The sequence below is a fragment of the Dama dama genome, chromosome 26 (genome assembly GCF_033118175.1).
Source record: "Dama dama isolate Ldn47 chromosome 26, ASM3311817v1, whole genome shotgun sequence".
In the NCBI taxonomy this organism is placed as follows: Eukaryota; Metazoa; Chordata; class Mammalia; order Artiodactyla; family Cervidae; genus Dama; species Dama dama.
Window position 1 is genome coordinate 30,946,987 of NC_083706.1, and position 27,784 is coordinate 30,974,770.

At 44.4% G+C, this 27,784-nt stretch overlaps 1 protein-coding gene and 1 pseudogene across 1 annotated transcript in view; one reads left to right on the plus strand and one right to left on the minus strand.

Moving 5' to 3' along the window:
* ARFGEF3 (ARFGEF family member 3) overlaps positions 1-27,784 on the plus strand; it is a 177,133-nt gene that overhangs the window by 122,500 nt on the left and 26,849 nt on the right. The window contains exons 18-26 of the mRNA XM_061130506.1: positions 1,649-1,799; positions 3,905-4,222; positions 6,231-6,364; positions 8,884-9,029; positions 10,827-11,006; positions 15,915-16,059; positions 17,803-17,925; positions 23,778-23,881; positions 25,594-25,738. Coding sequence (XP_060986489.1) covers positions 1,649-1,799; positions 3,905-4,222; positions 6,231-6,364; positions 8,884-9,029; positions 10,827-11,006; positions 15,915-16,059; positions 17,803-17,925; positions 23,778-23,881; positions 25,594-25,738 — 1,446 coding nt within the window. The remainder of the gene's footprint in view (positions 1-1,648; positions 1,800-3,904; positions 4,223-6,230; positions 6,365-8,883; positions 9,030-10,826; positions 11,007-15,914; positions 16,060-17,802; positions 17,926-23,777; positions 23,882-25,593; positions 25,739-27,784) is intronic.
* LOC133047159 (transcription factor BTF3-like) lies at positions 13,522-14,095 on the minus strand (annotated as a pseudogene).

Consider the following 27,784-nt stretch of genomic DNA (forward strand, 5'->3'; position numbering starts at 1 on the left):
GAGGTCTGCACACACAAGCAGACACACTCCTCCCTGTTGCACATGTGACACACAGCGCATTGTATACACCACTGATGATGAGGCCCTGCCCAACCACAGACTTGGGTCTGTTTTATGGGCTGATCCTCCAGACGCCCAGTAAATCCCTGTGAAGATGAGAGATATACTGGCCCCTGGTGACTAAGAAAGTGCATGTGGCTGCTAGCCAGAGACCCCCCGACTCAGCTCTAAACACCTCTGGCGTTCTCTGACCACTGACTTTGGAACTTCCTAGGGTGCACATTTGAGGACCCCTCTGGCTACAGGGGGAGGACAGAAGAGCCTGTGTTCTGAAGCGGGGATCACACTGATGGAGGACTCCCGAGAGGAGGCTCAGGAAGACTTTGCTCTTGTTGGAGAAAACCCGAGCTTTGTAAACTCAGGAAAGAGTTGATTTTTAACTTGATAAAATCAGCTCATCAATGAAACAGATGGTTATCTAGATAAGACAATAGCCTTTCTCATAGCAATGGAAGATGAATGGCAGGCAGCAAACAAGGAAAAATTGGGAACTTGGTCTGACTTAAGCTAACGGTGTATCAGGTACAGAAAATAAGTAGTCACAGAAAGAGTTGGCATATTTTTAGCTGAGAAAATACAGGTTAGGTTGGTGTTCCTCGAACTTAAGTAATAGAGACCCATGTGAAAGCAGACCAACTCTCACACATCCCCACTGTTAACAGCAAAAGGGTATCACACTTGCACTTAAAATGTACAACTATAAGTTACATAAAACCACTTAAAGATCTTCAAAAACTATTAAACCAGAGCTAATATTTGAATTATAGACAAAAAATTAAATCAGTATCACATCCAGGAGACAAATGATACTTTACTAAAAATCAGTTTGCCCCTTACAGTAGGAGCATGGTTTGGCTTCCTCTGAAGTGAGCGTGCTGTGTTTCTGGGTTCTGGACTCGGTTATCCCACTAGACCCATCTTCCAGTAACTGGACACCTTGGTTCGCGGAGGATGCTCTCATTTGTCCCTCCCTTGGCATTGTGCATAATTGACCTTTTCAGTCACCTTCTATATCCTTTCTCATGCATTATCTACAATTTTTAAAGTATTATTTGAAGACCACAAGTATAAATGTAAACTCTGGGAGTAAAATGTGTCCATTTTCAGTTATAAAGCAATCATCATGGTACTCAGAGTGTACATGCATGTTGTTTTAGATGATCGTCATTGTGAACACCTAACAATAAATAGACCTCAGAGAGGACTTGCTGACTGCCAGGAGTTCTTTCTTATTTTTGGTATGAGTACACAAGGGCAGAGGATGGGTCTGGGCACAGACGGCTTTAGCTGGGATTGGCACTCAAAGCCCATCCTCGCTGCTGTGACTGACCCAGATCCCAGCTTGAATCCTTGACTCCATCCGCTTCTGAAACCGCAGAGCTGGTATCACCAGTGTCTGTGGGCCTGTGGGATGGGTAGTTTGCATGATGAGCCCCGGGGACATGTCATTGAAGATTTCACTGCCAGTGACATCTCCGATTTCCTGTTGCCCTTGCACAAGCACGAGTTCTTTCCTTTCCCTCCATTCTCCCTCCCCTTCTGTCTGCCTTACTTGGACTGGACTGTAATGAATGTCTTTCTGATGCAGTGAAACTAAAAGTGGAGCAGAAACTGGAGCAGATCGGGAAGCTGCAGGGGGTGTGGCTGCACACAGCCCACGTCCTGTGCATGGAGGCCATCCTCAGTGTCGGCCTGGAGATGGGCAGCCACAACCCCGACTGCTGGCCACATGTGTTCAGGTGCGTGATGGGATCCCCGCCCTGCAGGCCTGGCACCTGCCTGCCATGAGGGTGGGGAAGGGGGTGCTGCGTGGAAGGAGTAGACTCCGTGCCTGCCAGCACTTCCATGGTGCTCAGACACTAAGTCATGTTCGGCTCCTTGCAACCCCATGGACTGTGGCCCACCAGGCTGCTCTGTCCATGGGATTTCCCAGGCAAGGATACTGGAGTGGTTGCCATGCCTTCCTCCAGGGGATCTTCCTGACCCAAGGATCAAACCCATATCCCTTGCATTGGCAGGTGGGTTCTTTACCACTGAGCCACCAGGAAAGCCCCTATAGATTACAGTAAGTCACAGAGTTTGGATAAACCCTAAATGAGAGATTAAAAAGAGAAGAGAGAATAAGGGCCCAACTGAATGTATATATTGAAGAACAGAGTGACAGAACTGAATTTAGAAAACAGTGAATTATCACTTGACATTGTCTGAGAGGCAGATATGTTATCCCAGGGAAGAAAAACTGATTCTTAAATAGAGTCTGGTAAAAGACCACATAAGTTAGGTGAATAAGGCATATCTAAAAGTTGGTCATGTGTCAGTAACATAAAATTCCTGTATGTTTAGTAATGTCTTTATTGAAAGGACTTTTTTTTTTTCATTTATTTTTATTAGTTGGAGGCTAATTACTTTACAATATTGTAGTGGTTTTTGTCATACATTGACATGAATCAGCCATGGATTTACAACTTACATGGATATGTAATAAGTACAACTTTTGATTTAGCTAGACAAAGAAAAACATGGAGTAGCCTTTTGTGCCAAAATTGGCCAAAAATTTGGCTCTTAGCTTTGTAGTATCAAAATAAAAAGAACTTCCCACAACACCTGTAAAATAAAGGAAGAGCGCTATAGTCTTCCCACAACCAAGAAGAAAATCCTTCCTCCCCCAGCACTGGCAATCAGCCAGACCTGAGACAAAGGAAGGATCGCCGTCCCCCAGCAGCAGGCACAGGGCGGCGGCCCGCCTTTTTACCCTTCTCCCCGGCACATCCCTGCCATCTCCAAGCTCAGTTCTGGCCAAGCAGTGGAGGGGTGCCCGGTAGCAGGATGACAGCCCCACAGCTGGGCTCAGGCATCCTGATCTTGCCCAGGGCAGTGGCCTAACCTAGGTTCTATTTATCGTCCTCAAAGTAAATCCAGCCTTGAGTGAATTTGGTTGACTTTTGAAGATCCTTCTAGGGTTGAAAAGCCCACAGGAGGCTTTTGTGGAGAGGAGCGTGTGAAAGGGCCAGGACGAGTCGGTCTGGAGCACAGTGGGTTCTACTGTGGGGGCTGGTGACCTGATGTTCTCCATTGCTCTCACAAGCAAACAGGGAAAAGATTTAAATTGCACCTGAATGATTTATTTGGATCAAAAACATGGCCCGATTATGGAACATCAGAGTAGATTATCCAAAGTAGTCTTTCCTAGTAGCTGGACTTATCCTGGGATGAGGGGTCTCCAGTCCCATGTCCTAGCAGGGAACAGTTTGTTTGGAAGCTGAAGATTGTACCATGTTGTGTCTTTTCTCTGAGTTGACTGTTATCAGGTGACTACTCCACCCCAGTGGGGGTTACGTGGAGCTGTCAGGACCCAGTGGGACAAAGCTGGGTGGAATCCCTGAAATGAGGGTCCACTGTGGCCAGAGAGCCAGTCCACTGTATGCATATTCATTCTGGGGTCTCAGAGAAAGGAGATGTTTCCCAAATCCTGACTAGAGCCCAAGACAGAGAAGGAAGAGGACCCTTTGGGAAAATGCATTCAAATAACCCAAGTCCTGATAAGCCAGTATCTGGACAGGACAGACTGAGATGAACAGAGTTTTGTTCCCATACTTACCTGGAGGAATCCCCCCCCACTCCCACCTCCATCTCCACCTCCAGGCTGTCTGGTCCAACTCAAAATAAATGTATATAGTGAGGAGAGAGGGAGTGGGGAGAGGGGTGGGATGCGGCCTTCACTGGAGGGGGAAGGATTCAGGAGGGCCGTGAGGCTGGCCCAGCTCCTCTGTATCTCCTTGTGGGGCTGACCATGCTGGCCTGGCTGGCTGCAACTCAGCAGCTGCTTGTGTGTGACTCTCTGCAGGGTGTGTGAGTACGTGGGCACCTTGGAACACACCCACTTCAGCGACGGCACCTCTCAGCCCCCGCTGACCATCAGCCAGCCCCAGAAGGCCCCCAGAGGCGGTCTCCTTGGGGACCCGGAGAGTGAGGGCTCGCCCCAGGAGCAGAGCCTGGAGCAGGAGAGCTCCCTGAGCGCGGCCCCCGTCATCCAGCCGCTCTCCATCCAGGAGCTCGTCCGAGAAGGCAGCCGAGGCCGGGCCTCCGACTTCCGTGGGGGCAGCCTCATGACGGGCAGCAGTGCCGCCAAGGTGGTGCTCACACTCTCCACGCAGGCTGACAGGTGCGTGCCATTCCCAACACACCTGGGGCGGTGGGGGAACAGAAGGCCCCTCCCCTCCCTTCCTCTCCCCTCCCCTCCCTTCCCCTCCCTTGCTCCCCTCCTCCTCCCCTTCCCTTCCCCCTTCCCCCCAGAGCACCCTTCCCCTGCTGACCACACCACATCCTTCTCTTCTGCTCACAAAATCATTCCCAGGACAACTTGATTTGTTAGCCAGTCATGGAAGCCTCTTGTCATTTTTTGCAAGCCCGCCTCTGTCTCTCTTGTCTAGTAACAATGGCTGGAAGCTTTCGAGCGGAGGGCAGGCTACCCAGGGCAAAGGCTCTGCACTTGCTCTGTGTCCACAGGCAGCGTCCTCTCCCTGGGCCCTGATTTCTCATAGCAAAAATAGAGTCATAAAGTAACTCATAGGGTAGCCATAAAGTTAAATTAATAAGTTTGAAGCAGTTAGAACAGAGCTTGGCAAATAGTAAACATTCACTATTTTTTGATGGTAATATTTTAAAATCCTACACCCAAGAGTATGATCTATTCTAAATTGATGCCCAGCAACCACGTTCGGGTGAAGAGAGAGAAATCACAGTCATTCCAGCTGTTTAGTGGCCCTTCTTGATGTGGACAGTGCTTTGGCCACCTTCACCTGGAGACCACCCCACTTTACTCCCCATACTTGGTAGTTCTGCCCCAGACCACCCAGTACAGGTGCAGTGCGGTTCCCACGGGAGAACAGAGACATGTAGGAAGAGCATTGCTGGCTGGGCTCAGAAGACCTGAATTCGCTCCTGGCTTTGATAGCATCCAACGGGAAAGTCGTGTCTGTGTAAATAGTTGCACCAAGACTCAGTTTCTTCATCCACTAACTCAGGACAATAATCCCTTTTTCCTGTTTAACCATTAAGGTGGCTTTGACAGTGTTTTGGAATCTGGAAAGTGGTATACAGGTGTCAGGTGGGATCTAATATTCTTCCCACTAGGAAAGAAGAAAAAGAAATAACTAAGATCTAGAAACCAAACGGTATTGAAATTACAGACCACAATAAAGATGTATTTGTTTCAATAATTTACAAATGATTAATCCACTGATTCCCATCTTAAAACCGTGTGCCTCATGTCACCTCTTCAGGGCCTTGTTACCAAGCTTCTGTTGGAGACACTCACCCTTTCACAGCACATGGCACCCCACAGGGCTGCTTGGCCGTCTGGTGTCATCATGGATTTGGAGGTCGTGCATCGGGTTGACCCCAGAGCAGAGGGAGGCTGACTCGCCTCATTCCTTAAGTGCCACATAAACCGGTGTCTGGTCCATCATTCTGAGGTCCAGTGAGCCTCTGATCCTCCTGTGAGCCCTGCTGCTTGCATTCCCTTCCTTCTCCCTAACTCCTTCTCAAAATGTCTGTGCCCAACAGAGTGGAAAACAAGAAACTACAAGGTCCATCACGTTAGGGAATATTCATTATTGCAGTAGATGCTTGAGCGTTACCATGTCCAAGGCTCTGGGTATGAGTAAGAAGGTCATTTCCTGCCCCAGGGGGCGTACAGATCAAGTTGACCCTGCTTCTGAACCCTCCTCCGGGCCAAGTCCAACATTACACTCATCAGTTGAAGCCCAACAAAAGCCTTGATTAATTTACTGGGATTTTCTTTAGTATAGTTTATGAAATCGAAGTTAATTGTTAGGATTCCATTCCCAGTTGTTCGGCCTCTGTGAGTGATGCTTTGCCATCTTTCAATTTCTTGCCAAACATTTAATGAGTGCTTATCTCAGCTGAGTTATGCCATGGGGTGACAAAGATTTTTTTTTAGGATGGTCTGTGCCCCTCAGATTAAAATCTTGTAAGTAGAGCAGACTTGTACTCAGTAATAATAGATATAACAATACCATACATTTCTTTATAGTGTTTACACAACATTTTCATTAATCACATTTAAGAAAATTACCATAATCATTCTGCATAAAGACTTTGCTGAATTGTTTCTAAGTAACAAGTCTTTGTGTGTGTGTTTCATCCAGGCTCTTTGAAGATGCTACTGATAAGCTGAACCTCATGGCTTTGGGAGGTTTTCTTTACCAGCTAAAGAAAGCATCGCAGTCCCAGCTTTTCCATTCTGTTACAGAAACAGTTGATTACTCGCTGGCAATGCCAGGTAATTCTTTCCCTGCAGAAACTGTGCCATGAAGCTAGCGGCAGACAGCCCAGATCTCTGATGCCAGCGGCCTGCCTGAAGACTTGAACCCCCCATTCCTTTCACACACGGTCACCCTGCCCAAGTTCAAGTGCAGATTTGTCACTTAGAGTCGAGACATGATCCGTGTGGGCAGTGCTGGTAGGGGGTTGGTTATTATCCTTTGTGAATGGAAATGCTGCCGTCACAGTTGCAGGTATTGCCACTGGTGCTAAGTTTTGCTCGTGGTGTAGAAATGGTGTGGTCACTCAGGGTGTAGATAGCTTCACATGCAGGTAGAAACTTTTCTCCGTATCACAAAGCCCACACCTGCCTTAGTCCAGCCAACTTGCAGAAGCAGCTTCAAATTTTAGAAAGGCCTGGGAGAGAAAAATGGAACATTCAACAGAAGCCTCAGGCCACTCTTAGAAAAACTGCCCCTGGGGCATGACCCTTTAATGGTGGGTCAGAATCACTGGGCTTCCCGGGTGGCTGGCTCAGTGGTAAAGACTCCATGTACCACGCAGGAGATGCAGTTTCAATCTCTGAGTCAGGAAGACCCCTTGGAGTAGGAAATGGCAACCCACCCCAGTTTTCTTGCCTGGGAAATCCCATGGACAGAGGCGCCTGGTGGGCTACAGTCCATTGGGTCGCAGAGAATTAGGACATGACTTAGCGGCTAAGTAACAACAGAATCACAGTCTTCATGGATGACACCAGGTGAACACCCTCTTGCAGGCCAACATGGGGGAGAGTGGGTAGCGCTGTATCGAATCGCCCATGAGTGGGTCCCAAGTGAGTGGCGGGTTTTGCTCACAAACGCACCTGTCCATCGACAGTTGTGCTGTTAACAGTGAGTACCTTGTTCCCAGAAATTCAGGCAGAGGCAGAGCGGTGGGCCAGGATCACACTGGTGGTGGCAGGTTGAAGGGCACAGCCTCTGAGGTCCCTTCCACCATTAGGAATTTTGACTCTTACTGCAGATTCTAATTTGAGAACCACAGTGCTTTCCTGTGAGTTTTTTAATAGACTTTAAAACCTTAGCTATATAAAGCCAACTTTCCAGACCCAGCCAACTGCCAGAGAATCTCTGAGCCCAGGGGCAACCTTAAAAGTATTTTGCATGGAGAAATCAGCAGACTCTGAGCTTACAAAAAAAAAAAAAAAAAAAGAGCTGTGAGGGGCAAGGAAGCGTTGACTTTCAAATCAATCAGATCCAAGTTAAAACGCTGCCTTAACCACTTACCAGTTGTCAATTTAGGCTGATCCTCAGTTTTCTAATCTCTATGTAGCAATAGTTGCAAATTAAAGTGATCACAGAGAACAGATTTGTGGTTGCCAAGGGGGAAGAGAGGTGCAGGAGAGACAGACTGGGAATTTGGGGTTAGCAGATGCAAACTATTATATATAAGATAAACAACAAAGTCCTATTGTATACCATAGGGAACTATATTCAATATCCTGTGATAAACTGTTTTGGAAAATAATATTTTCAAAGTATACATATGTATGTATATATGTATACCCAAATTACCTTGCTGTACAGTAGAAATTAACGCATTTGTAAAGTAACTATGCTTCAGTAAAATAAAAGTAATTAAAGACACACAGAACCAACACAATGCCTCATGCAGGGTAAACACTCAGTAAATGTCAGTGATTTTTGTTACTGTCATTTTGAAGTTTGCATGATATGGCCAGGCTAATTAGAAAGGCACATTCTGGTTGGTAGAGGCTGATTGTGATCAGCATTTTGTGGGCATTGTGGGAGGAGCAGGAGGACATGAGCAAGAAGAGTGAAGAAGACTAAGGTGGCAGAGTAGTAGCAAGAAATCAGAGCAAGCAAGGATTGTATAGAAGCAAGACAAAGCAGGTTAAATCGCGTGTTACTGGGTGGCAAAGGGGCCTGACCTGCGTGGCAAGGGCTTCAAGTGGTGTTGTTAAGGACAAAAAGTGGACAGTGGCTGTGAATGATGGGGCGATAACTGCAGCCACTGTTGCTAAGAGTGGAGGGCAGGTAGTCTGTGCCAGGCCTGTGCTGAGTACTTTTGAGTATTGATCGTATTTCATCCTTGAAGTAACTTTAAGGAGAAGGCACTGTTATCCCACTTTTACAATGAGAAACGGTGAATTAGAAAGGTAAACTTCCGGTCCATAGTAACTCAGCTGTTAAATGATGGAGCCAGGATTTGGGCCTCGGCAGCCAATGCCCTAACCTTTCTATTGATAATCATTCCTCCTTATCACAAGCATTGTTCACGCTTGTCACAGCAGGCACTAGGGACGCTGTAGTGAGCAGATGGGTGGGCTCTGATCTTGTTGATTGAACTCCTGTTCATTCTTGAATCCAGGCTCCTTTCCTATTGCCACAAATTCGCACCAAACAATCCTACTTATCAAGTGTGACTCTTTGATTTTCATCCTCTAGCCATGCTTGGACAGGTCAAACTATTTCTGAGTTTGGGATTGATGGCTTTTATGGTCTTGCCTTCTTCTTGTAGGAGAAGTGAAGTCCACCCAAGACCGCAAAAGTGCCCTGCACCTGTTCCGCCTCGGGGACGCCATGCTAAGGATCGTGCGGAGCAGAGCGAGGCCCCTGCTCCACGTGATGCGCTGCTGGAGCCTCGTGGCCCCACACCTGGTGGAGGTGAGCGCCCTGAAAAGGGGGGGCCAGGGACTCCAGGCAGGGTGGGGACAAGGGCCCTGTGGCCACATCGCCTGGTCACAAGCATCATCGTTCTCTGATGACACCTTATGGTTCCTATCACCCCAAGGCTGGCACTGCCCTGGTCTCGCTCTGATCCTTCTTTATACTCACGTGACTTAGCTGGGCATCTCACAGTCAGTTTCTGATTCCTCATGGTCTATTACCAGCCTGGGTCTGGCACTTCTTTTTTTTTTTTCATTTATTTTTATTAGTTGGAGGCTAACTACTTTACAATATTGTAGTGGTTTTTGCCATACATTGACATGAATCAGCCATGGATTTACATGTGTTCCCCATCCCGAACCCACCTCCCTTCCCATCCCATCCCTCTGGATCATCCCAGTGCACCAGTCCCGAGCACTTGTCTCATGCATCCAACCTAACCCTATATGCAAGACAGAAAAAAAGACACAGATGTATGGAACAGACTTTTGGACTCTATGGGAGAAGGCAAGGGTGGGATGATCTGAGAGAACAGCATCGAAACGTATATATTATCAAGTGGCACTTCTTTTTTGTACGCAAACATAACAATGTCTTTTGTTCCTGCCGGGCTCCCTTTTCTAATAGCTAAATATATTCCCTCTACATAGGGGAACCATACATCCTGGTTTTCTCAGCTGAATTAACACTCCTAGGACCTCTTTGACTTTCCAAAGGAAAGCAGTTTATATGATAAATTATATGGTAACTCCACCTAAATATCTCAATACATGATGACTGGCTTCCTCTAAGTTGATGGGGAAATTGTTGCCCTGTTTGACAGTGGTAGCTAGTCCGTATAGCCCTTTAGCACTTAATCTGGTAGAGCTATACCATAGCTCATCTGGTCTCTCCTCTAGCCAAGCCCTGGCTTGTTCACAGGGAATTCTTAGGATTCTAGAGGAAAGCAAGAAGGCAAATCCCAAATCAGAATTACTTATTCAGTCCTTAACTTATATAATGGTTGCTATCAAATATTATGTAAGCAGAGTTTATATAATATCAAATATTATATAAACAAAGCAAGTCACACGTCCAAGCCCAGGGTCCGTGTGGGAGAGGACTACTAACGGACACAGATAAAATGATGTGAGTCAATTAATTCATTATTGGTGCAGTCACCCCACATCCCCAAGGGACAGAGGACTCATCTGATCTTCATATGTTTGAAGCACAGCTAGCAAGGATACCATGGGCAGTTTCCAGACAAGGTTCCAGTGTATTTAGTCAGCGTGTTCTACAATACACCAAAAAAATATCACATTACTGGGAAAAACAAAAAGAAGAAATTATTGTACTGTGTGTGTGTTAGTTGCTCAGTCATGGCTGACTCTTTGCAACCCTATGGACTGTAACCCGCCCACTCCTCTCTCCATGGGACTCTCCAGGCAAGAATACTGGGGTGGGGTGCCATGCTCTCCTCCAGGGGATCTTCCCAGGGATTGAACCCCCCAGTCTCCTGCATTGCAGGCAGACTCTTTATGGTCTGAGCCACCAGGGAAGCCTGGTTATTAGAAACTCTTATTTTTCTAGAAACTTCAAAGTGAAACTGAAGATGTGTCTGATCAGTTGGTTAAATTATTTAAAATGCAGTTTAGTGTGCTGTTCACTGATACTTATCCTTGAAATCTTTGACTTTAGCAGAGCTGCTGCTTCCACCTCCTTCCAGGAAGGTGGGTTAGGAAAACCTTCAGGAACCAGGTTCTTAGTTGCCTGAGGTCCTGAGGGTGTTGGACTCTCCCGTGAATTTTGCAGGCTGCCTGCCATAAGGAAAGACATGTGTCTCAGAAGGCGGTCTCCTTCATCCATGATATACTGACGGAGGTGCTCACGGACTGGAACGAGCCACCTCATTTTCACTTTAACGAAGCTCTCTTCCGACCGTTCGAGCGTATCATGCAGCTGGAGTTGTGCGACGAGGATGTCCAAGACCAGGTGAGTGTGTAACCATCATAGCGCCGGCCCTCACTGGGTGCGCCGGCAGGACTGCTGTGTGAACGCTGCGGATTCAATCTTCCCAGTACTGCGAGCCCATGTGAAGTCTGGGGCCAGAAGATGTTAAGCAGCTTAGCTAAGGATATGTGATTAGTGATGGGTGGAGCTTGGATTTGAACCAGGCACCATGGCCATACTAGTCTATACTCTCATACCCACACTGGACTCTTAACCATGTCCTGCCTTCTACGGAAAGACAAATGGTAAAGAAACTAGAGACTTCGTATCTTTCTTATGATGATCTAGGAATACAGATCCTCTGTCCCTGCAGTCTACTAAAAATGTTAAATAAGGGCTAAGCTTTTTATTTTAAAAACACTGACACACAGGCAAGAAAGTAAGGAATGCTAAGATGCCCAAAACTAAGTAACGATGGGAAGCCAGAGAAGCAGGCTCTGAGACTGGATTGGCCATGAGCGAACTGACCATCAGGTAAAGCTAAATGTCTGCCTTCAGTCAAAAATAACTGACTCGTTAGGAAATAATACGTCATGAATACAGAAAGAAAAGCAAACAATCAAAATAGACACATACACCCTCCCCAGCTCCCGACCAGGGATCCAGATATTGTTGTTATCAGAGACTGACTTTAAAATAACTATGTTTATTAAAATTCTAAACAATCATTTAGAACAGGAGAGATTTTGGCTTTGGTGGCATAAAGAAGTTAGCAAATCCTCTCCATAAAAATTTAGTCTACAAAATGAAAAAATTGTCAAAAGCATCCATTGCAGGGCTCTTGAAATTGACCACAGGCAGATGACAAATTGAGTAGCATTTATGCTGAAAAATAGTTCTTGCCAGAACTTTGGTTAAGGACAGTGGGAGCCTGTGACCTTCTTATTGAAGGTGGAAGTCATCACTTACAAGCTATTCATAAGAATAGTAATTTGACCAGTGTAGGCTGACTGGGAAAATTAGCCTTTCTGCTTAAGAGCCAGACTTGGTTTGAACAAGACTACTGGTTTGTCCACTAGAAAATATAGATTTGGTAGGAAATGAGCAATATAATACTCCAGTGTTGCTGGCCTAAGGTTGCAATGGTGAACCAGTAACAAATGTAACATGAGGTTCCGGAAACCAGAGATTTCATAGAAGGACAAGGTAAATTCCTGATGCATCTCTAGCTGACTGAAATATGGACATATATAGGACGGACTGTCTAGATCCCATCAGAAAGCAAAACACCAGAGAGAGTTATGAACTGGCTGATCTTTGAATATTCTCCCCAGCTGGTTGGCAGAAGGCAGTCTCCTTAAAGGCTCAAAGCATTTGAGCGAAATCTCTGCCTACTTCATCAGCTGATGACTCACCTATGCAGACTTGAAGACAGCACTAGGAGGTCAGGCTGAAAAATAAAAATAAAGAAATTTAGTAGAGATACTGGTGCCTTATACCATGGGAAGAGCAGAGATAGGGTCTACAGTATAAGTCCTAGCAATTTAGCATTTTAAAGAAAAACTCAAGAATAAATCAGAACCCAGCATTGCTATATTATCGAAAATGTCCAATGTTCAGCAAAAAAAAATATGAGATACTCAAATAAGAAACAATGATCTATGCTCAGGGATGGGGGGAGGGGCGGACAGTAGAAACTGCCTTGGAGTGAGACCAGATGTTGTATTAAGCTCAAACCAGGATTATTTAGATCCAAAACTCTTATTTGGAGGTGGGCAGGCAGATAGACACAGGATCTAGAAGAGGTGGTGACCCTTACCAGTGATGCCTTCATGGTAGAAATTACGGAATATTTAGCCAAAGAAGTTCAGCGCATGCATGTGGTGGGGAGAGGGCTCTGTTCACTGTGTCCTGGCTCTGGCTTGGGATGTTGAATTAGGGGACAGAGACTTTGAAGCAGCTGCTATAAGTATGTTCAAAGCATTATGTTCAAAGATGACAATGTCTGAAAAATAGAGAATCTACATAGAGAAATGGAAACAGAAAGAATACAAATTCTAGGGTTGACGACAACAAATGAAAAATCCACTAAATAGGCTTACCAGCAAGATTTGAGATGGTAGAAGAAAGAATCAGTGCAAGATTGGTTTAATAGCTCAAAAATCAGTCATGTATCTTTTTAGTAGAATAAAGGATTACAATCCTATGGTCATCTTAATAGACACAGAGAAAACATTTTACAAAATCCATCACTCATTTTAAATAAAAAAACTTTCAAGAAATGAGGAATAGAAAGGAGTTCACTAATTGGATGAAAGGAGTCTTTGAAAATTGAATATCAGACTTCACACAATGCTTAACTGAATACTTTTTCCCAATAATTGGGAAGAAAGCAAACATTTCCACCTTTACCAATTCTGTTCAACATTATAAATTTTACTCACTGTACCAAAAAATTAATACCATCCAGTTTTTGAAAAACAAAATTGTCTTAGTTCATAGACAACATGGTCTTGTATATAGAACATCCTAAGGAATTTTTTTTTTTAATTTTTTTTTAATTTTATTTATCTTTGTCTCAAACTTTATTCTTAGGCTTCTTCAGCTTCATTAGCTGCAAAGAATGAATTGTATATAAGCAAAAACTGAAAAGAGTTGCAGTGTCCAGGGGCTTAGGCTTAAAAATATCAGAGATCTAGATTTTATCAGATCCATAAACAAAATTTTAAAAAGCAGTCAAAATATAAAATAGCAGCTCCCGGTAACTTCAAGATTTATCTTCTTCAGAAGGTAACTCAATTCAGTTTGCTTCATTCTTGGAAGCCTCATCAAAATTTTCCACAAGATCTGGAACTTCATCATCCTCCTCCTCTCCAGTGGCAAGTGGTGCTTGCCAAACAATCCACGGAGTGTTTGGGCAGAGCTTCAGCCAATCTTCTTAAACTGGTCAGACTGTCAGCATCAAGCTGGTTTAAGATGGTGGGGAGCAGTTCTGTCAGTTGCTTTGTCTCAGCGTGGCCTGTAATGGTGAAAGTGTTTGCTGCCAGAGATGCCTGAACTTTAGGGTTGTTAAAGTGGATCACTGTTCCTTGGTTTGTGAACATATTCACCTCTTCAATACCAGAGATATTGTTTACCCCTAATTTCTTCAAAGAGAACTGAAGTTTTTTGTCATCTGTTGTGGCTGCTCTATGAACCACCTTCTTTCTGCGAGCAGTTCCTTTCCCACCAATGTGCCCTTGTGCCTGCAGTTTGGTGAGTTTCTCCTGGTTCATGATAGTTTCTTTCATCTTGTTGGAGCGGAAATGGGGCTGCGTGGGGGAATAGGGTTGGCGCTCAGGTGGTCTCGGGCAGACCAGCTGAGGTTAGGCGCACACACAAGGGGACGCGAGATGGCAGCTAGAGGGATTTATTTTTTAAATTACTAGAATTAATAGTGAGTTTAGCTAGGTTACTGACTATAAAAACAACACATTAAAGTCACTTGCATTCCCATATCCAAGATGTAAGTTATCAAAAATTGAAATTGTGAACAATTCGCAATTTCAAGAGCATCAAAAACAAAATATTTAGGAATTTAGCAAAAGATGTTAAATAACCTGTATGCTGAAAGCTACAAAATATTGCTGAGAAAAAAAAAGAATATTCAAACAAATTATGAGAGATGCTACATTCATGGATTGAAAGACAGTGTTTTTAAATGGCAGATTTCCCCAAGTTGATATATAGATTCAGTGCAATTCCTATCAAAATCTCAGCAGACTTTTTTGAAGAAATTGGGAAGGTGTTTCTCAAGTTTATACACAAGTTCAAAGGCTCTAGAATAGAGAAAACACATTTGAAAAAGAACAGCGAATTTGGAGAATTTACACTACCCAATTTCAAAACTTAAGGAATCTACACCATGGAATGTTGATGTAAGGATAGAATTATTGATCAGGGGAAATGAATAGAAAGTATAGAAATAAATTCTCACATCTATGGTCAATTTTTGACAAAAGATGTCATTGCAATTCAATAGAGGGATAGGATATTCCTTTAGCAAATGGTGCTTGAACATATGCAGTAAAAAATAACTCAAAATGGGTCATAGGCTTAAATAAGTGCAAAGCCTATAAAAGCTTCCACAGAAAGCATAGGAGACCACCTTGGGCTAGGCAGAGATTCCTTAGAAATGACACAACAGGATCTGTAAAAAGAAAAATTGATCATTTGGACTTAATAAAATGTAAAACTTTTGTTCTTCAAAAGACACCATTTAGGGGCTTCCCTGGTAGCTCAGTGGTGAGGAGTCTGCCTGCCAATTTGAGGGGCATGGGTTCGATCTCTGGCCCTGGAGGATCCCATGTGCAATGGCTAGGCCTATTCGCCACAACTATGGAGCCTGTCCTCTAGAGCCCAGAAACCACAACTCCTGAGCCCACATGCCACGCTACTGAAGCCCACGTTCTGCAAAAAGAGAAGCCACTGCAGTGAGAAGCCCCCACACCACAACTAGAGAAAGCCCATGCACAACAGTAAAGACCCAGCACAGCCAAAAAATAAATGAATTTTTTTTAAAAAGAAAGACCATTTAAAAATAAAAAGGCAAGCCCAAAGCTATGAAAAAGAATTTGCAAACCATGTGTCTTGGAATGCATTTAGAATGCATGAAGAACCCAATGATTTAAAGACAGTAATGAAAAGATAAAAACCTAACTTCAAAAACGGCAAAATATTTACAAATAGCATGTGAAAAGTTGCTTAGTGGCACTTAGTAAAATGCAAATTAATGCAGTATGGTTGCTTATTTAGAAGACTTTTGAGTGAGTTTGTCTAGGTTTTGATTTTTTTTTCTTGCACTAAAATTAACCCAGAAATAGGGAGCCGGGAAGCACATCCATCTTCCCAGAAACTCGCCTGCTTCTTGGAAGGAAACGGCGCCAAGGGCCACCCCCTTTGCCTCTGCAGGTTGTCACGTCCATCGGGGAGCTGGTTGAAGTGTGTTCCACCCAAATCCAGTCGGGGTGGAGGCCCTTGTTCAGCGCCCTGGAGACGGTGCACAGTGGGAACAAGTCTGAGGTGAAGGAGTACCTGGTGGGCGACTACTCCATGGGTAAGGCTGCGCGCTGATTTTGCATGCTGAAACTGGTTTGTTAGTTCTACAGTCTAATGACCGTAGTTCTATGTCTTTTGGTGGAATCTTGAAGACTGTATACATAAGATCATATCATCATCAAAAAGAGGCCATGTTACTTTCCGATTTGGATGCATTCTATTTCTCCGCTTGCCTGATTGCTCCGGCTAGGGCTTCCGGTTCTGTGTTGAATGGGAGTGCTGATTTTGGCTGTGGGGCAATAGCTCTTTTTTTTTTTTTTTTTTATTAGTTGGAGGCTAATTACTTCACAACATTTCAGTGGGTTTTCTCATACATTGATATGAATCAGCCATAGAGTTACACGTATTCCCCATCCCGATCCCCCCTCCCACCTCCCTCTCCACCCAATTCCTCTGGGTCTTCCCAGTGCACCAGGCCCGATAGCTCTTTATGTCAAGCTTCATGCTCTCAAAAGAAGTTGGAGAACAGGGAAGACTGGCGTTCCACTGTTTTATCAGCAGGAAATGGTGTAGCAGGAGCACAAGTTCTGAGTTCTGCCAGCAGGTCAAGAACCTTGAGCGTTTCCAGGCCCTGCTCTCAGTGACAGAGGAGGCTGAAGGCTGAGAGACTTAGGTCATTTCACTTACACATGTCTGTGTTGAGTTCATTCATAAAACCAAAAGGAAAAAATGTTATCCACTATCTAGGAAGAAGCAGAAAATATCCAAATAACAGGGAATTCGAATTAGGGAGATGGGGTCTGGCTGGAAATAGATGGGCAGCCAGCCATACAGCAGGCCCGGTGACCAGGGATGTTGGGTCAGGGGCCTCCAAGACTAACCTTGCATTTAGAGATCCAGCAGAAGGACTCATGGGACTCAGCATGTAGTTATGCCAGGATTTATTACATAGCTCAGACTTATTAATGGCTCATGGCCAAGGTTTATTACAGTGACATGGTAAGGACAAGCCAGATCCTAAGGGGGAAACAGACTCCGTGTGCAGGCCTCCCTGAGCTCTCCCCCTCCCTGGAGGATCCCATGGAGCACTTCACCTCCAGTGTGGAAAATGCAGCAGTTTATATGACCAGGGGCAGTGTGTGAGCCTTTCTACCCAGGGAAGCCCATTAGAGACCCAGCTAAGGGCTGGTCACTTTGGTACCCTCTGCCAAAATCCACACTTCCAAAATCCATACTTCTCAGGGAAGGGGGAGGGGAGGTGTTCAGATCAAACTGTGTTCTTTGCGCCAACCATCCAGGCAGAGTAAACCATCCAATTAATGGACTATTCAGTGAGCCAGGTTCCCAGACCAGCCAAGGGCCAACCCTTGAGGCAGGCCTTTCTGAGGATAGCAGTTTCTGAGCCTTCTATGTTAGCTCTTTTCAGCACAGGTATGAGTAAGTTAGTGTGTGCCATCAGAGGGTTATCTAAACCTTCCCATATCTATGATTGTGTGCAGAATTCCAAAGGACCACATGTTTAATGGCCCTGTGTAGACCTACACATTGCTCAGCCCTGCGTTCAGCCAGCTTTGCCCTCATCTGTCTACTAAGCTCTCCTCATAGCCGTCCTACAGCTCCCCCTGCAGGCAAAGCTGAGAAGGACAACACAGGAGGCAAGCCAGTTATCCAGTCAAAAGACCTGGGCTTTGCTCCAATAGATATATATTTTTTTAATGCTCTTTGGAAGGTGCTGGGAGTATGGGCAACCTGAAGGGTAGACACCTAACTTTCTTAAAACTCTGTAACCTTCCTCCTTCAGGAAAAGGCCAGGCGCCAGTGTTTGATGTATTTGAAGCTTTTCTCAATACCGACAACATCCAGGTCTTTGCTAATGCAGCCACTAGTTACATCATGTGCCTTATGAAGTTTGTCAAAGGACTGGGTAAGTGGAGCCCCCCCTTCCTGCCTCCTGACAGCTAGAGACCCTTATCCGTGTGGCTCTGTACGCGTTGGCTTGCAGGCATCCCGGGAGAGAAGCAGACGGCGCTATGCTGCGTGCTCGGGAGCACACGGCACAAAGCCTACTTAAACACAGCTTGGATTCTGTCCAGGGTTGATATTTTTCACTGTGTTCATGGAATAATTTTATAATGAAGTGTGTCTTCATATATTATTTTACTCCAACTTCTTTATTTGAATCTTAAAATGTTCAATATTATGTTTAGTAATTGCTTTTATGCAGGAAACTGCTGTCCTTAATGTCACATAATTAATGAGCCTAATTAGAGTTTGAGTTCCCAGCTCTTAAGCAAAAGTTAAGATTCCTTCCCCCAGACTATATTGATTACAAAATGTAATTTGAAAGTGTAGGAGTCACCCTTCCTTGAGATTTCGTGTGTTTCAGGAAATACCTACCTGATTTTTAGGCTTAATTTGGAAATACTTTAACACAGTAGAGTGCTCACTGGAAAAGACCCCAATGCTGGGAAAGATTGAAGGCAGGAGGAGAAGAGGACGACAGAGGATGAGATGGTTGGATGGCATCACCGACTCCATGGACATGAGTCCGAGCAAGTTCCGGGAGTTGGTGATGGACAGGGAAGCCTGGCGTGCTGCAGTCCATGGGGTCGCAAAGAGTTGTATACCACTGAGTGATGAGCTGATAGAGCATGACCTACTGTTGGTATAGCTCAGTTTTATCTGCGGTGAAAGTGAAAGGGAGTGGCAGTTAGTTAAATACAAAGTTTAGAAGAAACTTCAAGTTTTGAGACTTTCACCCTGGAGAGCTCTTAGATATGGAGCCTTGAGAACCTTTTAAATAAAGAAAATATAAGGTCAATCCTTATAAAAATATAAAGGATATCAACCCTGAATATTCATTGGAAGGACTAATGCTGAAGCTGAAGCTCCAGTACTTTGGCCACCTGATGCAAAGAACTGACTGAGGATGATTGGATGGTATCACCAATTCAATGGACATGAGTTTGAGCAAGCTCAGGAGATAGTGAAGGACAGGGAAGCCTGGCATGCTACAGTTCATGGGGTTGCAAAGAGTTAGACACGACTTAGTGACTGAACAACAACAATAAAAATTATTTTGTATTCTTGCAAAATAACTGACAATTTCTTTGCAAAAGAAAATAGGACATGGAGAAGCTAGGTGATTGCATCCATGTTCCCCTTATTTTGGAGCAGGAATGAAATGCAAGTTTCAAGAAAGAGGCTGGAGGCCATAGGTCTGATCCGTAGACCATCCTTGTTACATTATGTTCTTATATACACACTCTGTTTTTCTCTGGGAAGTAAAGGGCTGAACCGAGGGAACATGAATGCCCCTCACTTATCCACTATACATGCTGGGCTTCAGAGGAGGATTTCTTTGAACAGAGTACGATTTTACTCTTTTTAAACTCTTTTCTTGTTGTTGTTCATTTGTTAAGTTGAGTCCGACTCTTTGCGACCCCATGGACTGTAGCATGCCAGGCCTCCCTGTCCCCACCATCTCCCAGAGTTTGCCCAAGTTCATGTCCGTTGAATGGGTAATGCCATCCAACCATCTCATCCTCCTTTCAAACTCTGTCCTACATTAAATAGAAACCAAATAGTTTAGTATCTTAATCATAAGAATACCTTAAAGCATGAGGTAATCTCTGCATTAGATAGTAAAAAAAAAAAAATCCAGTGCTTATTTAGAAAAAAACACTTCCTCCTATGCTTCTCCTTTACTCTCTCAAGTACTATCTCACTCACCAGAGTTCTGATACCAGATGTGCCTGGGGTTTGTTCCCACAACAAGCAGTCTCTGTGACACCAGCCAGGTTCCCTACTGGTCAATTCAATTCTGACACTAACCAGAGTTAGCACAGGTTAAGGGCTCAGTCCTGTGTGACTGCACCCCGCCCCCTTTAAATTGACAGTTGCAAGTAGTGGGTCCCCAAGTTACTCACAACTCTGTCCATCTTGGCTACAACTCAGAAGTTCCCATGATCCCCCGCCCCTCGAATTTGATGATTTGTTAGAGCAGCTCACAGAAGAAAGGGAAATACATTCACCAGTTTATTATATAATAATGCATATGATAAATGATACAGATGAACAGTCAGGTGAAGAGAGAATACAAGGTGAAGTCAAGAAGAGTCCCAAGCTCAGGAGCTTCTGCCCCCATGGAGTTGGGGTACACCCTCCTCTCAGCATATAGATGTGTTGACCAATGCTGAGGCTCTCTGAACCCCATACTTTGGGGACTTTTTTATGGAGGCATCATCATGTGGGCATGATCAATCATTAACTCAATTTCCAACTCCTCTCTTTCCCCATGGTCTTTCTGGTAACCAGCCCCCATCTAGGAGCTCCCCAAGCTTTGCCTCACAGGAACAAAACTCCTGTCACCCAGGAAATTCTAAGTGGTTTGGGAGTTCAGCATCAGAAGCTGGAGTCAAAGATCAAGTATCAGAACAAAAGATGCTCCTAGGATCTTTATCATTTGGGAAATTAGGGTTTTAGGAGCTCTGTGCCAGGAACTGGGGCAGAGACTAAAATATTTTCTAGTGTTCCACAGTCTTACATTTCATTTAAGAATCATTATCAGTGGTAATGCAGGAGATGTGGGTTCCATCCCTGGGTCAGAAAGATCCCCTGGAAGAGGAAATGGCAACCCACTTCAGTATGCTTGCCTGGGAAATCCCATGAACAGAGGAGCCTGGCAGGCTGCAGTCCCTGGGGTTGCAAAGAGTCAGACACGACTGAGCACACACGTGCACGAACACACGCACGCGTGCAACACTACAAAACAGAGTATTGGCATTCTGTTGTTCAGTGAACAATCCAGGGCCTGCCACACTGGCACAGTGAATAAAACGTGCTTCCTGCCTGTGAGAGGTTTGCTGCCTCTTCTGGGAAACGGACACATAAATCAATAGCCACAGTTCAGTAGTAAGAATACTTTCATAGATGCTAGTTTTTTGTTGTTGTTGTTTTGTTTGTTTGTTTGTTTTTTAAGTAATTTAAGCTGAGATAATCGAGCTGCTGAGACAGGGTGCTGGTCGTAGACCCCATGCAGGCTTCACAGGAGAAGTGACCTTTGAACTTGGTGGAGTGAGCTGTAGGCTTACTTTTCTAAAAGCTGGGTACATTGCAGGTACCCACAGAGGAGGGATCCTGGGTGATGAGTTGGAATGGGCCCTGCATGCCACGTGAGGGGACTGAGAATGTGCGGAGAAGGTTTAGAAACTGAACTCTGGCAGGCACGTGTTCCTGTGGGTGACGGTAAGAGGCTGCAGGCAGAGACCAGTGGGCAGTAGTTTGGGAGCGAGCAGAGAACACGGAACTCAGGACGTTGGAGAGGTGGGATCCACAGGGCCCGGACTGCTGTGATACGGGGCCGGAAAAGAGGAGGAACTCGGGCTGACTCCCCCCTCCTCAAACTCTCTGTCAGAAGTGACGTTACTCAGAATCCGGATATCCCAAAGGAGCGGAGGAGACGGGGAAGTCATGAATACTGTCTTTGGACATTTATACACATTAAGTTTCTATGAAATATTCAAGTGGAGATGTCAGAATTTTGAGATCTTCTCTTGAGGAGGGAGTTGGGGCCTGAAAGTAGAGCTGCAGAATTGTCAGTGTGCAGCTGAGGATATTTAAAACCAAAAGGTTCTAATTTTTCTGTGAATTATGAGGCAGAGTTATTTGTTTGTGGCTTAGGGTCAGCGGGACACCTGTTGTTGTTCAGGCACTCAATGTGTCCGACTCTTTGTGGTCCCCTGGAATGCAGCACTCCAGTCTCCCGTGTCCTTCATCATTTCCCAGAGTGTACTCAAATTCATATCCATCGAGCTGATGATGCCATTCAGCCTTCTGAGGCCCCAGTATAGCCACACTGGCTGTTTCCTGCCCATCTCCAGGGGGCACAGACTTTGATATGTAACACAGAAGCCTGCATAAAAAAAAATCTTTGGAACATTTGCTGTGGTTAACAAGATAGGAAATGGATTTATTCATTTTGGGGTTTTTTTTTGGGGGGGTGTGTTTTTTTACTTTTTATTTCCCATTGGGGTATACCTGCTCGGTCGCTTCAGTCATGTCCAGCTCTGCCCGTGGGATTCTCCAGGCAAGAACACTGGAGCAGGTTGCCATGACCTCTTCCAGGGGATCTTCCTGACCCTGGGATCAAGCCCGCGTCTCCTGCACTGCAGGCAGATTCCTTACCCACTGAGCCACTTGGGAACCCCTTATTGGGGCATAGCCAATTAATAAACAATGTTCTGGTAGTTGGAGGTGAACAGCAAAGGGACTCAGCCATATACATACATGCATCCCTTCTCCCCCAAACTCCCCTTCCATCCAGGCTGCCACATAACATTGAACAGAGGTCCATGTGCTATATAGTAGGTCCTTGTTGGTTTTCCATTTTAAGGGTAGCAGTGTGTACATGTCAAGAAATGAATTTATTTTTAATTCCCACTTGGTTATTTGAACATGCATTTGAACTGCTCTGTGTTTTTATACGTAAGGTATGTTACTCTAGCTAGGAGTTAGCAGACTATGGCCCACGGGCCAATCCCATCCACTCAGAGTTTTTAATCAATAAAACTTTATTGAAACACAGCCATGGTCGTTTGTCCGTGGCTGTTTTGTGCTCCAATGACAGAGTTGAGAAGTTGCAGCAAAGACAGTGTGATCTGCAAAGCCTAAAATATTTATATATAAAAGAAGTTTGCCAATCCCTGATCTAAAACATAAGAAATGGTTTTCTCTTCTTTTTTGAGAAACATGCCTCTTTATCTTTTAAACTTCAGCTAATGCCTAGTAATTATGTCTGTTTACCCACAGGGAGGGTGCTAGTTACTACAATTGTAGACAATTAGAAACAGTTATGGTACTGTGGAGTGATTTTATTAAAAAGTGTAGGAATAGATTCATCATGCAAGAAGAAAAATGGTAATTCTGAACTACTTATTTACCTATAGAGTATCTAGATGTCCTCTACAGATCTGTTCCATTTCTAGATATATACACAAAAAATATGTCATTTCAGTTCAGTTATGTAGTCGCCACCCCCAAGCTGCAGATGTTTCGAATCCTCCCGGTCTTCATTTATGATCACGGTTTAGTGCTGAGTGCTGGCAGCAAACGAGGTCCTTCTCTAGAGGGAGCGGGGCCTAGTGCTTCGTCCCAGCCCAGCACATGGCTGGTCTCCAGGATCATCCTCTGTCATCAAAGCTTCAGAAGTCAGAGCATCAGCAGCAGGCCCAGGAAGGTGAATTACAGTTACAGTGTGCCAAGGCACACACAAACCCTCCAGCCACTGAAAGGACTGTGGCAGGATATGGAATTTGAAAAGACCCCGATGCTGGGAACGATTGAGGGCAGGAGGAGAAGGGGCCAACAGAGGATGAGATGGCTGGATGGCATCGCTGACTCAATGGACATGAGTTTGAGTAAACTCTGGGAGTTGGTAATGGACAGGGAGGCCTGGCGTGCTGCAGTCCATGGGGTCACAAAGAGTCAGACATGACTGAGCAACTGAACTGAACTGACTAGTGAAAAGAGGAGTTACAGAAGAGAATAATTTCAGCAAGGTATGATGTGTACTATTTGACCCCCAGCGGTATTTAACATGTACACGTGTAGGGGGAAATTTGACTGAAAGGGCTTTTCTCAGGGTTGTATAATGTAGAGTACTTTTTCTTTTCTGTTTTAGTAGGCCTTTGGTGAGCAAATGCTGAGTGACTAAGTAGGTCTTCTGTTAGGAGGGGATGAACACTATTTGTTTCTGTCTCTCCCCGCTGCCCCCAGGGGAGGTGGACTGTAAGGAGATCGGAGACTGTGTCCCTGGACCCGGAGCCGCGTCCCCAGACCTGTGCCTCCCCGCCCTGGACTACCTCCGGCGCTGTTCTCAGGTACCCAGACCCCCAAACCTGCCTCTGAAGATGCTCACAAAATATGCACAGGTGTCTTTGTGAAGCCCAGGAACAATACTTTCTGCTGTCTCTGAGGAGAGTGGGGCTTACATTTGGAGTATAAATTTTGATCCCCACAACTTCTACAAAGGAGAGAAAGAAAGTCATGAGAATATACTAGAACACACAACTGGGTTTTGAGGTCTCTGAAATTTCTCATTTATACCCGATGAAAGGACTACCGTCATCTCTCTCTGTCAGGCTAAGACATCTTGGGAAATCTTCCTGATGAGACCGAAACCTGGACAGTAGGCTGCACACAGTGAAGAGAGACATAAAGAACGTAAGAGGCTGGTATGCAGTCAGGATCTAGTAAAGAGACCCAGTCAAACATCACTTGCCAGTGTGAACAGTGACCTCCCTTGTGTCAAGTCCAGTTCTTACCCGTGTCACACGCCAGCGGAACAATCCGATGCTCCTTCCCCAAAGCCCTTCCTCCTCAAGGCTTCAGCGACACCCTCTCTCCATAGCTCGTCTCTTGTCTCCACAGGCATGTCCCCCGGCCTCCTCTTGTCTGTCTGTAACCCCTCCCTTGGCGATGGGGTTGACAACAGTAAGCCCCAGGTCTTTAGAAAGGATGCCCCGCTCTGACTTCCTCCTCCATATGCTTCCATAAGGCCCGTGTGACCTGACCTCGCTCCCCTACGCCCTCAGCTCCTTCCCTCTCTCTCACTGTGCTCCGCCACACTCCCTTTCTCGCCCTCAGACATTCCTGACTTGTTGGTGCTCGGGGCCATTGCTGTTCCCTCTGCCTGGAATTTTCTCTCCTCGGATCTCTGTATGGACGACGCTCCTTATCGTCCAATCTCATCTGAGACATCACCTCCTCAGAGAGACCAGGGCTTAAGTATTTACCTACTTCCTGCCTACATCCCCCACCCATCTGGTCACCCTTTCTCAGAGCCCCCTGTCTAAATTTTTCCTATAACCTTTCTGTCAGAAATATTATTATTTGTGAAAGGAGTATGTCTGTAAGACACACACGGCTGGATCTCTGTCTGTCTCGCTCACAGCTGTTTCCCTAATTTCTAAAATAGTCCAGGCACAATTGTAATTTGTGAAGTACAGGGTTTCTTGTGAGTTTGTCCCGGTGACAGCCGGGGAGTCAGGACGATAGCAGTGAGACAGGAGTGAAGAGCCCAGGGCAGCCATTAGCTCTGCTTCTTATGCCTTCATCTTGCCCACCCTCCCCTCAGATTCCTCCATCCTCAGGGGCCCCGTATTTCTTTGATGTTGTCGGGAGAAGGGGAGTAAGAGTCTGATAGCTCATTTGCCTACAGACTCTCTTCTCAGTGCTCCCCATAGAACAACTCACCCACAGGCAAAAATTCTTAACGTGTTTCATGATTCCCTTCATAGGTTTTTAGGAGTCTATAAGACTCCTATGCCATTGAGATACTGAAAAGGTATCCACAGAATCTTCTTCTAGCTTTTTGTTACCATTGACTCTTATTTTATCTGCTTCACAGGATCAGTGTCTCTTGTGAGCTGCCTTATGCTTTCAAATCACAACCAAGTTTAAAACTTTCCTAGACTGAGAGCTTTTCTGCTTTTCTCTCCACCTTTTCTTACCTGTGTATAGTTTTGTTGTGATTTAATAGAGTGCAGCTTTTTCCAGTATATAATTGCAGCTTGATATTTTTTTTATGTAGTTGTTGGCCAAAATCTACAAGATGCCCTTGAAGCCGATATTCCTTAGTGGGCGACTTGCTAGCTTGCCCCGAAGACTTCAGGAGCAGTCTGCAAGCAGTGAGGATGGAATTGAGTCGGTCTTGTCTGACTTTGATGATGACACTGGTAAGTTAATTGACTGAGCTAAACTAGGTTCTTTGCTATATGTGTGTATTTCCAAAAGCTGAAGTCAAGAATTCAGTAGCTCACAGATCATAAATGACCATCCACTTACATTGTTATTATTTATAATTCTAACAGAACAAGCCTACCTAAAGTTTCCATGGACTGTTCAAAAACATTTCACAATCAAGGTCTCAAACCCATCCTTTTTAGATGGATGTGTGTGTGTGTATATTAGTTGCTCAGTCATGTCTGACTCTTTGTAATCCCATGGACTGTAGCCCACCAGGCTCCTCTGTCCATGGGATTCTCCAGGCAGGAATACTGCAGTGGAATGCCATCCCCTTCTCCAGGGATCGAACCCAGGTCTCCTGCATTGCAGGCAGATTCTTTACTGTCTGAGCCATCAGGGAAGCCCCCCTTTTAGATGAATACCTCCATCTAAAACCAGTGTCGATTTACAGATTCCACTGAATAAAGTTTCTAACTCCAAATTCTCTTGAATTTAGCAAATTGGGTTGTGGTTGCATTTACTGTATCCAGCAAGGATCTCATTCAGATATGAAGGAGAATTCAAAAACTTTACAGATAAGCAAAAACTGAGAGAATTCAGCACCACCAAACCAGCTCTTCAACAAATGCTAAAGGATCTTCTCTAGACAGGAAATGCAGAAAGGTTGTATAAACGTGAACCCAAAACAACAAAGTAAATGGCAACGGGACCACACCTATCAATAATTACCTTAAATGTAAATGGGTTGAATGCCCCAACCAAAAGACAAAGATTGGCTGAATGGATACAAAAACAAGACCCCTATATATGCTGTCTACAAGAGACCCACCTCAAAACAAGAGACACATACAGACTAAAAGTGAAGGGCTGGAAAAAAAATATTTCATGCAAATGGAGACCAAAAGAAAGCAGGAGTCGCAATACTCATATCAGATAAAATAGACTTTCAAATAAAGGCTGTGAAAAGAGACAAAGAACGGCATTTGGTACATTGGTACTTAAAATGCCTGGTAATTGTCTTTAATACCTATAAACACAGTCATTATATAATTACTTCCTGTAGGACTATTTGGTTAGAGACTGAGGAAATGAAGCCATTACGGAAGAGAGAATGTTTGTGACTGGGTGAAGCTGAAGACTCATTAAAAGAATAAGTTTAAAGAATGTTTCAAATTAGTTCCTGTGTAGTTTCTTATGAATTCCAGTTCAAACTAGTAATGATCATTTTCAGATTGGTTCACTCATGTTCACTTTTGCTATCTTCTAATCCAGATTACTCTGTCCTGTTTCTAGACCTAAAAATGGAAATGATATCCTTCTAGGGATCTAATATCTGGGCATATCAAACCCTTGTAAAAGGACTTTTTGGGAAGGATTTTTTAATTTACTTTTTGTTTTTAATTCTTCTGTTTTATTTTTCAGATACAAATTCATTTATGGGGATGTCTAGAAATTTTCCAGTTTTGCATAGGAATCATTAACAGTGAAACCTTACAATTTCAGACTAGTTGTTAGGAAAATTATAGAAACGAATAAATATCTAATGTAGAGAACAAGTAGATATTGGAAATTGGCTAGGTGTTGCCTGATAGAGGTTTCACTTCAATGATTAGGTAAGAATTTTTACTTAGCATCTTAAAGCTCCAACCCAGAAAATTAAAAGCTTATGTTGCTTGTCTATAATACAGTCTTTAAAACAGTTGTAAATCATTTGTACAAGGAACAGTGAGCATTCCCTTCCCATTTTTGCAAATTGCTAATCTTTTTTTTTCCTAGGCAGCCCACCCAAGAAAATAGATCAAGTTCAGTCAAGCACCAATCTAAGGTTTCCTACAGTATAAATTCATTAAGGGCTTTAAAATTATATATGTAACATTATCAGAGAAAAGAATAAAAGCTTTAAGTTGGTGTTAAAAATTACTCCTTATCATTGATATGTTTAGATATTATTTCTCTTGTTTCTGAAGGCAAATAACTGCTTTTCCATTTTCCTATGGAAATTTCAAACACATATAAAACTAGACAGGATGGTATAA